This window comes from Coregonus lavaretus (genome assembly GCF_964263955.1).
Source record: "Coregonus lavaretus genome assembly, contig: HAP1_SCAFFOLD_799, whole genome shotgun sequence".
Classification (NCBI taxonomy): Eukaryota; Metazoa; Chordata; class Actinopteri; order Salmoniformes; family Salmonidae; genus Coregonus; species Coregonus lavaretus.
The window spans coordinates 45,544-57,755 of record NW_028156671.1 but is presented as its reverse complement, the minus strand read 5'-3'; the positions used below and the strand labels follow the sequence as shown (position 1 = coordinate 57,755).

Sequence of the window (12,212 nt, the reverse complement as noted above, 5' to 3'; positions counted from 1 at the left end):
AGGAAGGCCTGAAAAATTGCCAAAGACTCCAGCCACCCAAGCCATAGACTGTTCACTCTGCTACCATCTGACAAACGGTACCGGAGTGCCGGCTCTCAGACCAACATGCTCTGAGACAGCTTCTACCCCCAACAAGACTGCTAAATAGCCATACTGCTAAATAGTTCATTAACTATCTCCACTGACACACAGTTACTTTACCCTGCCTTCATGTACATATCTAGCTCAAATACCTTATTATTATCTATCCTGATGCCTAGTCACTGTACCCTGCCTTCATGTACATATCTACCTCAAATACCTTATTATCTATCCTGATGCCTAGTCACTTTACCCTGCCTTCATGTACATATCTACCTCAAATACCTTATTATTATCTATCCTGATGCCTAGTCACTTTACCCTGCCTTCATGTACATATCTACCTCAAATACCTTATTATTATCTATCCTGATGCCTAGTCACATTACCCAGCCTTCATGTACATATCTACCTCAAATACCTTATTATTATCTATCCTGATGCCTAGTCACTTTACCCAGCCTTCATGTACATATCTACCTCAAATACCTTATTATTATCTATCCTGATGCCTAGTCACTTTACCCAGCCTTTATGTACATATCTACCTCAAATACCTTATTATTATCTATCCTGATGCCTAGTCACTTTACCCTGCCTTCATGTACATATCTACCTCAAATACCTTATTATTATCTATCCTGATGCCTAGTCACTTTACCCAGCCTTTATGTACATATCTACCTCAAATACCTTATTATTATCTATCCTGATGCCTAGTCACTTTACCCAGCCTTTATGTACATATCTACCTCAAATACCTTATTATTATCTATCCTGATGCCTAGTCAGTCACTTTACCCTGCCTTCATGTACATATCTACCTCAAATACCTTATTATTATCTATCCTGATGCCTAGTCACTTTACCCAGCCTTCATGTACATATCTACCTCAAATACCTTATTATTATCTATCCTGATGCCTAGTCACTTTACCCAGCCTTTATGTACATATCTACCTCAAATACCTTATTATTATCTATCCTGATGCCTAGTCACTTTACCCTGCCTTCATGTACATATCTACCTCAAATACCTTATTATTATCTATCCTGATGCCTAGTCACTTTACCCAGCCTTTATGTACATATCTACCTCAAATACCTTATTATTATCTATCCTGATGCCTAGTCACTTTACCCAGCCTTTATGTACATATCTACCTCAAATACCTTATTATTATCTATCCTGATGCCTAGTCACTTTACCCTGCCTTCATGTACATATCTACCTCAAATACCTTATTATGATCTATCCTGATGCCTAGTCACTTTACCCTGCCTTCATGTACATATCTACCTCAAATACCTTATTATTATCTATCCTGATGCCTAGTCACTTTACCCAGCCTTCATGTACATATCTACCTCAAATACCTTATTATTATCTATCCTGATGCCTAGTCACTTTACCCTGCCTTCATGTACATATCTAGCTCAAATACCTTATTATCTATCCTGATGACTAGTCACTTTACCCTGCCTTCATGTACATATCTACCTCAAATACCTTATTATCTATCCTGATGACTAGTCACTTTACCCTGCCTTCATGTACAGTACCAGTCAAAAGGTTGGACACACCTACTCATTCCAGGGTTTTTCTTAATTTTTTACTATTTTCTACATTGTAGAATAACAGTGAAGACATCAAAACTATGAAATAACACATATAGAATCATGTAGTATCCAAAAAAGTGTTAAATCAAAATATATTTGATATTTTTCAAATAGCCACCCTTTGCCTTGATGACAGCTTTGCACACTCGTGGTCCTCTGTAGCTCAGCTGGTAGAGCACGGCGCTTGTAACGCCAAGGTAGTGGGTTCGATCCCCGGGACCGGGGTCGATCCCCGGGACCACCCATACGCAAAAATGTATGCACGCATGACTGTAAGTCGCTTTGGATAAAAGCGTCTGCTAAATGGCATATTATTATTATTATTATTATTATTATTCTCTCAACCAGCTTCACCTGGAATGCTTTTCCAACAGTCCCTGTTTCGCCCTCCAATAAACTTTTCTTTCCTTGGCGTATTTTAAAGCCCTTTGAAGATGTTACTTTCTTTCTTCCAGCCGCAGGAACAAACCGGTTGTTGATTTTCTTGTAAAGTTCTCTTTTATTATTATCTATCCTGATGCCTAGTCACTTTACCCAGCCTTTATGTACATATCTACCTCAAATACCTTATTATTATCTATCCTGATGCCTAGTCACTTTACCCAGCCTTTATGTACATATCTACCTCAAATACCTTATTATTATCTATCCTGATGCCTAGTCAGTCACTTTACCCTGCCTTCATGTACATATCTACCTCAAATACCTTATTATTATCTATCCTGATGCCTAGTCACTTTACCCAGCCTTCATGTACATATCTACCTCAAATACCTTATTATTATCTATCCTGATGCCTAGTCACTTTACCCAGCCTTTATGTACATATCTACCTCAAATACCTTATTATTATCTATCCTGATGCCTAGTCACTTTACCCTGCCTTCATGTACATATCTACCTCAAATACCTTATTATTATCTATCCTGATGCCTAGTCACTTTACCCAGCCTTTATGTACATATCTACCTCAAATACCTTATTATTATCTATCCTGATGCCTAGTCACTTTACCCAGCCTTTATGTACATATCTACCTCAAATACCTTATTATTATCTATCCTGATGCCTAGTCACTTTACCCTGCCTTCATGTACATATCTACCTCAAATACCTTATTATGATCTATCCTGATGCCTAGTCACTTTACCCTGCCTTCATGTACATATCTACCTCAAATACCTTATTATTATCTATCCTGATGCCTAGTCACTTTACCCTGCCTTCATGTACATATCTACCTCAAATACCTTATTATTATCTATCCTGATGCCTAGTCACTTTACCCAGCCTTCATGTACATATCTACCTCAAATACCTTATTATTATCTATCCTGATGACTAGTCACTTTACCCTGCCTTCATGTACATATCTACCTCAAATACCTTATTATCTATCCTGATGACTAGTCACTTTACCCTGCCTTCATGTACAGTACCAGTCAAAAGGTTGGACACACCTACTCATTCCAGGGTTTTTCTTAATTTTTTACTATTTTCTACATTGTAGAATAACAGTGAAGACATCAAAACTATGAAATAACACATATAGAATCATGTAGTATCCAAAAAAGTGTTAAATCAAAATATATTTGATATTTTTCAAATAGCCACCCTTTGCCTTGATGACAGCTTTGCACACTCGTGGTCCTCTGTAGCTCAGCTGGTAGAGCACGGCGCTTGTAACGCCAAGGTAGTGGGTTCGATCCCCGGGACCGGGGTCGATCCCCGGGACCACCCATACGCAAAAATGTATGCACGCATGACTGTAAGTCGCTTTGGATAAAAGCGTCTGCTAAATGGCATATTATTATTATTATTATTATTATTATTCTCTCAACCAGCTTCACCTGGAATGCTTTTCCAACAGTCCCTGTTTCGCCCTCCAATAAACTTTTCTTTCCTTGGCGTATTTTAAAGCCCTTTGAAGATGTTACTTTCTTTCTTCCAGCCGCAGGAACAAACCGGTTGTTGATTTTCTTGTAAAGTTCTCTTTTATTATTATCTATCCTGATGCCTAGTCACTTTACCCAGCCTTTATGTACATATCTACCTCAAATACCTTATTATTATCTATCCTGATGCCTAGTCACTTTACCCTGCCTTCATGTACATATCTACCTCAAATACCTTATTATGATCTATCCTGATGCCTAGTCACTTTACCCTGCCTTCATGTACATATCTACCTCAAATACCTTATTATTATCTATCCTGATGCCTAGTCACTTTACCCTGCCTTCATGTACATATCTACCTCAAATACCTTATTATTATCTATCCTGATGCCTAGTCACTTTACCCTGCCTTCATGTACATATCTACCTCAAATACCTTATTATTATCTATCCTGATGCCTAGTCACTTTACCCTGCCTTCATGTACATATCTACCTCAAATACCTTATTATTATCTATCCTGATGCCTAGTCACTTTACCCAGCCTTCATGTACATATCTACCTCAAATACCTTATTATTATCTATCCTGATGCCTAGTCACTTTACCCTGCCTTCATGTACATATCTAGCTCAAATACCTTATTATCTATCCTGATGACTAGTCACTTTACCCTGCCTTCATGTATATATCTACCTCAAATACCTTATTATCTATCCTGATGACTAGTCACTTTACCCTGCCTTCATGTACAGTACCAGTCAAAAGGTTGGACACACCTACTCATTCCAGGGTTTTTCTTAATTTTTTACTATTTTCTACATTGTAGAATAACAGTGAAGACATCAAAACTATGAAATAACACATATAGAATCATGTAGTATCCAAAAAAGTGTTAAATCAAAATATATTTGATATTTTTCAAATAGCCACCCTTTGCCTTGATGACAGCTTTGCACACTCGTGGTCCTCTGTAGCTCAGCTGGTAGAGCATGGCGCTTGTAACGCCAAGGTAGTGGGTTCGATCCCCGGGACCGGGGTCGATCCCCGGGACCACCCATACGCAAAAATGTATGCACGCATGACTGTAAGTCGCTTTGGATAAAAGCGTCTGCTAAATGGCATATTATTATTATTATTATTCTCTCAACCAGCTTCACCTGGAATGCTTTTCCAACAGTCCCTGTTTCGCCCTCCAATAAACTTTTCTTTCCTTGGCGTATTTTAAAGCCCTTTGAAGATGTTACTTTCTTTCTTCCAGCCGCAGGAACAAACCGGTTGTTGATTTTCTTGTAAAGTTCTCTTCTTCCTCCCTAGTCTTTTGTGTTCCTTTTTTTCTGCTCTGTAACCGTGTTATCCATTGATGAATCATCTTCTGCTCTGTAACCGTGTTATCCATTGATGAATCGTCTTCTGCTCTGTAACCGTGTTATCCATTGATGAATCATCTTCTGCTCTGTAACCGTGTTATCCATTGATGAATCATCTTCTGCTCTGTAATCGTGTTATCATTTGATGACTCATCTACTGCTCTCGCAGACTCAAGGGGTATTTTTATTTAGTTCTGTTCGTAGCCATTGGTGGGTGTCTCCAACATACTGGTTCAGCATTGGACTGACAGCTAATAAATACAAATACAAAATTCATGAGCATTAACCGAAAAAAGAAAAAAACATGCTCCGGTGTTGAGACACGAATAGGGACAGAGCAGATACAGCATTGAGGTTTTCAAGTGGGCACCTTCCATCCTTAATGTTTCATTGATGATCCCACGACATCTCAAAAAGGCTCAACACTAACTCCCGCTGTACCTGTCTAGTTTTCTCCCCGTTCGCTTTGGGGCCCAGCTGGGGTCTTTCCCTCTTCAGCCAGAGCCATTGGCTACTCCTTTTGCAGCACCTGATGTTGTCTTAATGGTTTGGCGAAGGGCTTGGCCGCAGATCAAGAATGTTATAAATACACTGAACATGAACAAAACGACAACAACTTCAAAGATTTTACCGAGTTACAGTTCATATGAGGTAATCAGTCAATTAAAATAAATAAATAAGTTCCTAATCTATGGATTTCACATGACTGGGAATACAGATATGCATCTGTTGGTCACAGATACCTTTTCCAAAAAAAGGTAGGGGCATGGATCAGAAAACCAGTCAGTATCTGGTGTGACCACCATTTGCCTCATGCAAGGCGACACATCTCCTTTGCATAGAGTTGATCAGGCTGTTGATTGTGGCCTGTGAAATGTTGTCCCACTCCTCTTCAATGGCTGTGCGAAGTTGCTGGATATTGGCGGGTACTGGAATATGCCTGGTGAGTAGGCAGGCCATGGAAGAACTGGGACATTTTCAGCTTCCAGGAATTGTGTACAGATCCTTGCAACATGGGGCCGTGCATTATCATGCTGAAACATGAGGTGATGGCAGTGGATGAATGGCACGACAATGGGCCTCAGGATCTCGTCACGGTATCGCTGTGCATTCAAATTGCCATCGATAAAATGCAATTGTGTTAATTGTCCGTAGCTTATGCCTGCCCATACCATAACCCCACCATTGGGCACACTGTTCACAACATTGACATCAGCAAACATGCGGTCTGCCATCTGTCCGGTACAGTTGAAACCGGGATTCATCTGTGAAGAGCACACTTCTCCAGCGTGCCAGTGGCCATCGAAGGAGAACATTTGCCCACTGAAGTCGATTTACGACGCAGAACTGCAGTCAGGTCAAGACCCTTGGTGAGGACGATGAGCACGCAGATGAGCTTCCCTGAGACGGTTTCTGACAGTTTGTGCAGAAATTCTTCGGGTTCTGCAAACCCACAGTTTCATCAGCTGTCCGGGTGGCTGGTCTCAGACGATCCCGCAGGTGAAGAAGCTGGATGTGGAGGTCCTGAGCTGGCGTGGTTACACGTGGTCTGCGGTTGTGAGGCCCGTTGGATGTACTGCCAAATTCTATAAAACAACGTTGGAGGCGGCTTATGGCAAAAGCTCTGGTTGACATTCCTGCAGTCAGCATGCCAAAACTGCACATTTTAGAGTTTTTTTTATATATATCTGTGGCATTGTGTTGTGTGACAAAACTGCACATTTTAAAGTGGCCTTGAATTGTCCCCAGCACAAGGTGCACCTGTGTAATGATCATGCTGTTTAATCAGCTTCTTGATATGCCACACCTGTCAGGTGGATGGATTATCTTGGCAAAGGAGAAATGCTCACTAACAGGGATGTAAACAAATGTGTGTATGGAACATTTCTGAGATCTTTAATTTCAGCCTTAACTTCGATAGGCAAAAGGCATAGCCTAAGAATAATATACCTTTTAGTGTTTAGCATAAAGCCAATGTTCATTCAAGTGTTAGAAAGAATGTTATAGGCTAAATAAAACAAATTATTATCTGATTCTTGTTGTTTGTGAGACAACACAGACTCACCCTTAATGTATTTCTTGTTCTCCTGACAGTAGCCTATTTTTATTGGCTGTTTGGGGTTGCCAGGAGGGATTGTATGACGGCACAATTTATACTGCTTACACTTTGTTCACGTAAAGCAGAAACGTGTCAGGTTTGTTTAAACTTCCTATTGGATTAGTCCATCTTGCAATAGGTTTGTTCTCCTTCTCATTATTTCTATACTAGGTTTTTATTCAGGCTATTCACAAATAACTTCCTGAGATAGAACTCCGTTAGGCCTATTAGATTCATTCGATGGTTGATCATGAAAGAGGAGGCTGTGCCTAGGCCAACAGGTCACATTCAAATCTAAAACGGGGATTAGGGAGAAAAAAGGGAAATGAAGATTTTAAAACGGTGAGCCAGACAGACAGTGTGTCGTCATCCAAGGTCAACATCCGTCACCATCGTCGCTAGACGACGCGATCGTAAAAAAAATCGTTACAACCCCTACCTCACATCCTCTCTTCGCCCTCTTCTCAAAACGCATCGGAGAAGAAGGTCCAAGAGGAGGGACTACAGGCAAGGAGACAGGACGTGAGGTATTACGGGAAAGAAACATATACACGTTACCATAGTTACCTGGTTGACACATCTCCATAGACTCTGCCTCCTGCTTGATCTTGACCTCTGTGTGGGCGGAGCCGCCGCCGCTGCATGCTGCCGTGCTACTGGCTGCGGGCTGGGTGGGGGAGGCGACTGTATTGGCCATGGAGGCGGGGCCAGGGGGTGTCACGGCCATGGCAGCCGGCAGGGCAGAGGAGCTGGGCTGGGACGGGGGTGGCGGACCAGGGGGGGCCAGCAGGCTGGAGGGGATAGCCTGGGATAGGTGCTGCTGGGCTGGGGAGGAGACCGCCTGCTGCTCCCCTCCTCCCTGGGAAGGTAGAGCCTCCACTGCAGCCATGATTTGGATTGGAGGAGCCACCATGGTCATGTGGACCTCTGCTTTAGGCTTCAATCTGACAGGGAGAGAGAGAGGTATGTTAGAGTCACTCTGACAGGGAGAGAGAGAGGTATGTTAGATTCACTCTGACAGGGAGAGAGAGGTATGTTAGAGTCACTCTGACAGGGAGAGAGAGAGGTATGTTAGATTCACTCTGACAGGGAGAGAGAGGTATGTTAGAGTCACTCTGACAGGGAGAGAGAGAGGTATGTTAGATTCACTCTGACAGGGAGAGAGAGGTATGTTAGAGTCACTCTGACAGGGAGAGAGAGAGGTATGTTAGATTCACTCTGACAGGGAGGGAGAGAGGTATGTTAGAGTCACTCTGACTGGGAGGGAGAGAGGTATGTTAGAGTCACTCTGACAGGGAGAGAGAGAGGTATGTTAGATTCACTCTGACTGGGAGAGAGAGGTATGTTAGAGTCACTCTGACTGGGAGGGAGAGAGGTATGTTAGAGTCACTCTGACAGGGAGGGAGAGAGGTATGTTAGAGTCACTCTGACAGGGAGAGAGAGAGGTATGTTAGAGTCACTCTGACAGGGAGAGAGAGAGGTATGTTAGAGTCACTCTGACAGGGAGAGAGAGAGGTATGTTAGAGTCACTCTGACTGGGAGAGAGAGGTATGTTAGAGTCACTCTGACTGGGAGGGAGAGAGGTATGTTAGAGTCACTCTGACAGGGAGGGAGAGAGGTATGTTAGAGTCACTCTGACAGGGAGAGAGAGAGGTATGTTAGAGTCACTCTGACTGGGAGAGAGAGAGGTATGTTAGAGTCACTCTGACTGGGAGAGAGAGAGGTATGTTAGAGTCACTCTGACAGGGAGAGAGAGAGGTATGTTAGAGTCACTCTGACTGGGAGGGAGAGAGGTATGTTAGAGTCACTCTGACAGGGAGAGAGAGAGGTATGTTAGAGTCACTCTGACAGGGAGAGAGAGAGGTATGTTAGAGTCACTCTGACTGGGAGAGAGAGAGGTATGTTAGAGTCACTCTGACTGGGAGAGAGAGAGGTATGTTAGATTCACTCTGACTGGGAGAGAGAGGTATGTTAGATTCACTCTGACAGGGAGGGAGAGAGGTATGTTAGAGTCACTGACTGGGGGAGAGAGAGGTATGTTAGAGTCACTCTGACTGGGAGAGAGAGAGGTATGTTAGAGTCACTCTGACAGGGAGAGAGAGAGGTATGTTAGAGTCACTCTGACTGGGAGAGAGAGAGGTATGTTAGAGTCACTCTGACAGGGAGAGAGAGAGGTATGTTAGAGTCACTCTGACTGGGAGAGAGAGAGGTATGTTAGAGTCACTCTGACAGGGAGAGAGAGAGGTATGTTAGAGTCACTCTGACAGGGAGAGAGAGAGGTATGTTAGAGTCACTCTGACAGGGAGAGAGAGAGGTATGTTAGAGTCACTCTGACAGGGAGAGAGAGAGGTATGTTAGATTCACTCTGACTGGGAGAGAGAGAGGTATGTTAGAGTCACTCTGACTGGGAGAGAGAGAGGTATGTTAGAGTCACTCTGACAGGGAGAGAGAGAGGTATGTTAGATTCACTGACTGGGAGAGAGAGAGGTATGTTAGAGTCACTCTGACAGGGAGAGAGAGAGGTATGTTAGAGTCACTCTGACAGGGAGAGAGAGAGGTATGTTAGATTCACTCTGACTGGGAGAGAGAGAGGTATGTTAGAGTCACTCTGACAGGGAGAGAGAGAGGTATGTTAGAGTCACTCTGACTGGGGGAGAGAGGTATGTTAGATTCACTCTGACAGGGAGAGAGAGAGGTATGTTAGATTCACTGACAGGGAGAGAGAGAGGTATGTTAGAGTCACTCTGACGGAGAGAGAGAGGTATGTTAGAGTCACTCTGACAGGGAGGGAGAGAGGTATGTTAGAGTCACTCTGACTGGGAGGGAGAGAGGTATGTTAGATTCACTCTGACGGAGAGAGAGAGGTATGTTAGAGTCACTCTGACTGGGGGAGAGAGAGGTATGTTAGAGTCACTCTGACGGAGAGAGAGAGGTATGTTAGAGTCACTCTGACTGGGGGAGAGAGGTATGTTAGAGTCACTCTGACTGGGGGAGAGAGAGGTATGTTAGATTCACTCTGACTGGGGGAGAGAGAGGTATGTTAGAGTCACTCTGACAGGGAGGGAGAGAGGTATGTTAGAGTCACTCTGACAGGGAGAGAGAGAGGTATGTTAGAGTCACTCTGACAGGGAGAGAGAGAGGTATGTTAGAGTCACTCTGACAGGGGGAGAGAGGTATGTTAGAGTCACTCTGACAGGGAGAGAGAGAGGTATGTTAGAGTCACTCTGACAGGGGGAGAGAGAGGTATGTTAGAGTCACTCTGACAGGGGGAGAGAGAGGTATGTTAGAGTCACTCTGACAGGGGGAGAGAGGTATGTTAGAGTCACTCTGACAGGGAGAGAGAGAGGTATGTTAGAGTCACTCTGACAGGGGGAGAGAGAGGTATGTTAGAGTCACTCTGACTGGGAGGGAGAGAGGTATGTTAGAGTCACTCTGACAGGGAGAGAGAGAGGTATGTTAGAGTCACTCTGACTGGGAGGGAGAGGTATGTTAGATTCATACGACTCTGGATGTGTCCCAAATGGCACCCTATATATTGGTTGATTATTCTAAAGGCTCACCCTGCAGGTGTTGGTGATCCTGGTCCTCTCACTCCTCCCTTAGCCTCACCAGGCCCCACCGGGATCACATTCTTACCAACACCACACCTAAAAACACACAACAGCAGTTTGGGAATGTTAGGCTGGGCGATATCGAATTCATTCAAATTCATGTTATAGTGCAACAATCAAGGCAACGATCAGGGTTTTTTATGAACGTTTATGTCTTTTTGGTCTCGTCTCCCTCCTCCTTCTGTTTACCTTCCCCCTCTCACAGACACCAAGCCCCTCCTCCTTCTGTTTACCTTCCCTCTCCACAGACACCAAGCCCCTCCTCCTTCTGTTTACCTTCCCTCTCCACAGACACCAAGCCCCTCCACCTTCTGTTTACCTTCCCTCTCCACAGACACCAAGCCCCTCCTCCTTCTGTTTACCTTCCCTCTCCACAGACACCAAGCCCCTCCACCTTCTGTTTACCTTCCCTCTCCACAGACACCAAGCCCCTCCTCCTTCTGTTTACCTTCCCTCTCTCACAGACACCAAGCCCCTCCTCCTTCTGTTTACCTTCCCTCTCTCACAGACACCAAGCCCCTCCTCCTTCTGTTTACCTTCCCTCTCTCACAGACACCAAGCCCCTCCTCCTTCTGTTTACCTTCCCTCTCTCACAGACACCAAGCCCCTCCTCCTTCTGTTTACCTTCCCTCTCTCACAGACACCAAGCCCCTCCTCCTTCTGTTTACCTTCCCTCTCTCACAGACACCAAGCCCCTCCTCCTTCTGTTTACCTTCCCTCTCTCACAGACACCAAGCCCCTCCTCCTTCTGTTTACCTTCCCTCTCTCACAGACACCAAGCCCCTCCTCCTTCTGTTTACCTTCCCTGTCTCACAGACACCAAGCCCCTCCTCCTTCTGTTTACCTTCCCTCTCTCACAGACACCAAGCCCCTCCTCCTTCTGTTTACCTTCCCCCTCTCACAGACAACAAGCCCCTCCTCCTTCTGTTTACCTTCCCCCTCTCACAGACAACAAGCCCCTCCTCCTTCTGTTTACCTTCCCTCTCACAGACACCAAGCCCCTCCTCCTTCTGTTTACCTTCCCTCTCACAGACACCAAGCCCCTCCTCCTTCTGTTTACCTTCCCTCTCTCAGACACCAAGCCCCTCCTCCTTCTGTTTACCTTCCCCCTCTCACAGACACCAAGCCCCTCCTCCTTCTGTTTACCTTCCCTCTCTCACAGACACCAAGCCCCTCCTCCTTCTGTTTACCTTCCCCCTCTCACAAACAACAAGCCCCTCCTCCTTCTGTTTACCTTCCCTCTCACAGACACCAAGCCCCTCCTCCTTCTGTTTACCTTCCCTCTCTCACAGACACCAAGCCCCTCCTCCTTCTGTTTACCTTCCCCCACTCACAGACAACAAGCCCCTCCTCCTTCTGTTTACCTTCCCTCTCACAGACACCAAGCCCCTCCTCCTTCTGTTTACCTTCCCTCTCTCACAGACACCAAGCCCCTCCTCCTTCTGTTTACCTTCCCCCTCTCACAGACAACAAGCCCCTCCTCCTTCTTTTTACCTTCCCTCTCACAGACAACAAGCGCCTCCTCCTTCTGTTT

At 44.6% G+C, this 12,212-nt stretch overlaps 1 protein-coding gene across 1 annotated transcript in view; it reads right to left on the bottom strand.

Moving 5' to 3' along the window:
• The window catches only part of LOC311126099 (histone deacetylase complex subunit SAP130-like), a 62,613-nt gene that overhangs the window by 18,097 nt on the left and 32,304 nt on the right, over window positions 1-12,212 (bottom strand). Inside the window, exons 15-16 of the mRNA XM_084200124.1 lie at window positions 10,628-10,714; window positions 7,635-8,011 (exon numbers count right to left, since the gene is read on the bottom strand). Of these exons, the coding sequence (XP_084056250.1) occupies window positions 7,635-8,011; window positions 10,628-10,714 (464 nt within the window). The remainder of the gene's footprint in view (window positions 1-7,634; window positions 8,012-10,627; window positions 10,715-12,212) is intronic.